Source organism: Epinephelus lanceolatus, chromosome 8 (genome assembly GCF_041903045.1).
Source record: "Epinephelus lanceolatus isolate andai-2023 chromosome 8, ASM4190304v1, whole genome shotgun sequence".
NCBI classification, from domain to species: domain Eukaryota; kingdom Metazoa; phylum Chordata; class Actinopteri; order Perciformes; family Serranidae; genus Epinephelus; species Epinephelus lanceolatus.
The window spans coordinates 17,668,453-17,671,501 of record NC_135741.1 but is presented as its reverse complement, the minus strand read 5'-3'; the positions used below and the strand labels follow the sequence as shown (position 1 = coordinate 17,671,501).

At 43.0% G+C, this 3,049-nt stretch overlaps 1 protein-coding gene across 1 annotated transcript; it reads right to left on the bottom strand.

The window, feature by feature from the left end:
• Window positions 1-621: 621 nt before the first annotated feature.
• On the bottom strand, window positions 622-2,089 carry LOC117258203 (rhodopsin). Its single transcript, XM_033628833.2, has one exon. It carries the CDS (start codon window positions 2,016-2,018, stop codon window positions 960-962), a length of 1,059 nt encoding a protein of 352 aa, XP_033484724.1. The 5' UTR covers window positions 2,019-2,089; the 3' UTR covers window positions 622-959.
• Between the last annotated feature and the right edge of the window lie 960 nt (window positions 2,090-3,049).

Sequence of the window (3,049 nt, the reverse complement as noted above, 5' to 3'; positions counted from 1 at the left end):
CACAGATCTTCTTACATCTACATTATAGTGTGTTGTAAACCATTTGTAAATGTTAATACTGCATATAGATGCTATAAGTTCAAGTGTTACTGATTCTGTCTTTGATAATGGATTTAGTTTTGGGATGTGTGATATGATGGAACTTAAGTTGTGTTTCCATTTGATAACCTTTCCATCAAGGTGTCTCTTGGTAATACTGTTATCCAATAAGTCTTTGTTTGTGTTAACCTTTAATTAATGTGATTAATATTCGTCACCAGATAAAGTTGGTGTTGTGTCATGTGTATATTCATCCCTGATTAATACTGCCATAATCCCTTAGGTAGGCCAAGTTCTAAGTCCAAGGTGACCTGTGACTGAAATGAGATTACAAAGGCAATGTAGATGCCTCGAGAAAAGAATTCCAAACGCTATTTTATATTTTTGCATAATTTTAAGAGTCTGTACCATCAAGTTTTGTAACAGAAGAGCAGTAGTGACAACTCTAGCTCTAAAGTACAAATCAACTCAAGACATAAATGCATTCTGAATAGGTCATTCACATTTATTCATTTGATTAAATATACTAGAGTCATATGAACTTTGCCATTGAAAATATAAGTAAAACATAAACAGGATGCGTCATTTGCAAAGTGCGTTTTATTTTACGTTGCCTTGATTACATGCCTCTACATTCAAAATTAAGCCAGTATCATATAGGATCCAACCGTAAAAGATTAACATTTTTTTCCCTTTCCTCTCAGAAAAAAAATCTCATAGATTGTTAAGTTGGATATTCTGTACATACAGGAACAACTCTGTAATGGGCTGACCTTTCCTGCAACTGTCTTTAGGTTGAACCAACTCAAAAATACAAAAAGGAGGTTATTTCTGTAGACATTAGCCTTCAGTCGTTTCCCGGGGGGAGCAGAAGTCTTCTTCTTGGATAGTGAATCATGGAGCCTGTGTTGACGGCCCTTTTATGCAGGAGAGACAGAGCTGGAGGAGACAGAGGAGGCCTCGGTCTTAGTAGAGGATGCTCCCTCCTCCTCCTCAAAGGGATTCTTCCCGCAGCACAAGGTGGTGATCATGCAGTGGCGGAACTGCTTGTTCATGCAGATGTAGATCATTGGGTTGTAGATGGCAGAGCTCTTGGCAAAGAAGGCAGGGATGGTCATGAAGACTGGTCCAAACTCAGAGCCTTGATGTGTGAAGATATACCAGGCCACACCGGCATAGGGTAACCAACACACCAGGAAGGCGATAACCATGATAACGACCATGCGGGTGACTTCCCTCTCAGCCCTCTGGGTGGTCTCAGACTCCTGCTGGGCAGCAGCAGCCTCCTTGACGGCACAGAGCAGACGGCCGTAGCAGAAGAAAATGACAGTCAGTGGAATCATGAAGTGGCAGCAGAACATGTAGATAACAAAGGACTCATTATTGAAGCCCTCTGCACGTGTGTAGTAGTCGACTCCACATGAGCACTGCATGCCCTCAGGAATGTAACGAGACCAGCCGACAAGAGGGGGTACAGAACAAGCTAAGGCCATCATCCAGGTGAGGCTCAAACCCATGATGGCGTGATTCTCCCCAAAGCGGAAGTTGCTGATGGGCTTGCAGACGACCACCCACCTTTCAACAGCCAGAACAACCAGTGACCAGAGGGCTATCTCACCGCCGAGGGTAGCAAAGAATCCTTCCAAATTGCAGCCAAGGCGTCCTAGGACGAAGTAGCCATGCATTGAGGTGTACATCGTTGTGGTGAATCCTCCAAACACCATGAAGAGGTTAGCCACCGCAAGGTTCAGCAGGATGTAGTTTAGAGGGGTCCGCAGCTTCTTGTGTTCGATGGTGACGTACAGAGTGAGAAAGTTGATGGGGAAGCCAGCGATGATGAGAAAAAACATGTAGGCACCCAGGGCAGCATAAGCTGCTGGGCTGACAAGGTAGTACTGAGGGTATTCATAAGGACTCCGGACAATCCCGGTGGTGTTCACCATAGGGACGTAGAAATATGGTCCCTCTGTGCCGTTCATGGTTGCGGCTTGCGGTTGCGATCAGCCCTTCTGTATTGTTTCTTCTGGCTGTTCCGGAGAGTGATGGAGAGGACCCTGCTACAAATGGACCCAAGTGGCCACGGTCTGGCTTTTAAAAGGCACACCTTGGATTATCACTTTCCAAATCCGTCAGCACAAAGTGATTTAGGCCACAGTTAATATCTAATCCAGCCACCACTGCAAACATAACTGACCACTCATCAAGATATTAAGGTTACACCTGCTCATGCCTATCATGGAGCTATCCGATAACAACATGATTTCAACATGGTACCTCATGTAAATAAGTCATTTTTCCATGCTCACTGAATTTGAAGGATACTGTTGAGAGCATGTGTGCACAGGGAGACAGTGCATGTCTCCCCATATTTGTTTGACTTTCCTTCTGGTGCTCTGGACTCCTTCAGCAAAAACATGCAGTTGAGGGGGACTGTAGCTGCTGATTTCCTGATATATCCATGTGAATTTAAGTATTAGTGTCAATCTGATATAGCTGTGCAATGGACTGGTGACCTGTTTGAATGTCTCTCTGCCTTCTGCTGGGAGATGTTTTAGATCTTCCTGACCCCAAATAGAGCCAAGCAGGTAAAGGTATTGAATTTATATAAATTCATTTAATGACTTGGAACCCTAAAACACTATTCCAAAACTGAATGTACAGTATACTATAACATGACATTAGAATTTTAACATCAAGTGTAACTTTCATTCCTACAGTCATGTGGTGAGTAAAAGTAAGTAAAATCTATTTATATTGTGCCTTTCATGGACATAGGTCACAAAGTGCTTCACAAGGGCGACATACAACAAGAGAGAAATCATGGAGACAATGTGACTACGTGAGCCACGTCATGAAAAGTGCACAACTAGTAAAACTATTTGCACACACACAAGAAAAAAAGAAGTAGTCACAACAACAATACACAAAATTTGAAAAAGTACAGCTCTGGTACATACGAGTTACCCAAACGCCTGTCTAAACAGGTGTCTTCAACTGGCTTTTAAAAGAA

What these genes read in the sequence shown, in the direction of transcription:
- LOC117258203 (XM_033628833.2), bottom strand. Translation starts at nt 2,018, where the DNA reads ATGAACGGCACAGAGGGACCATATTTCTACGTCCCTATGGTGAACACC.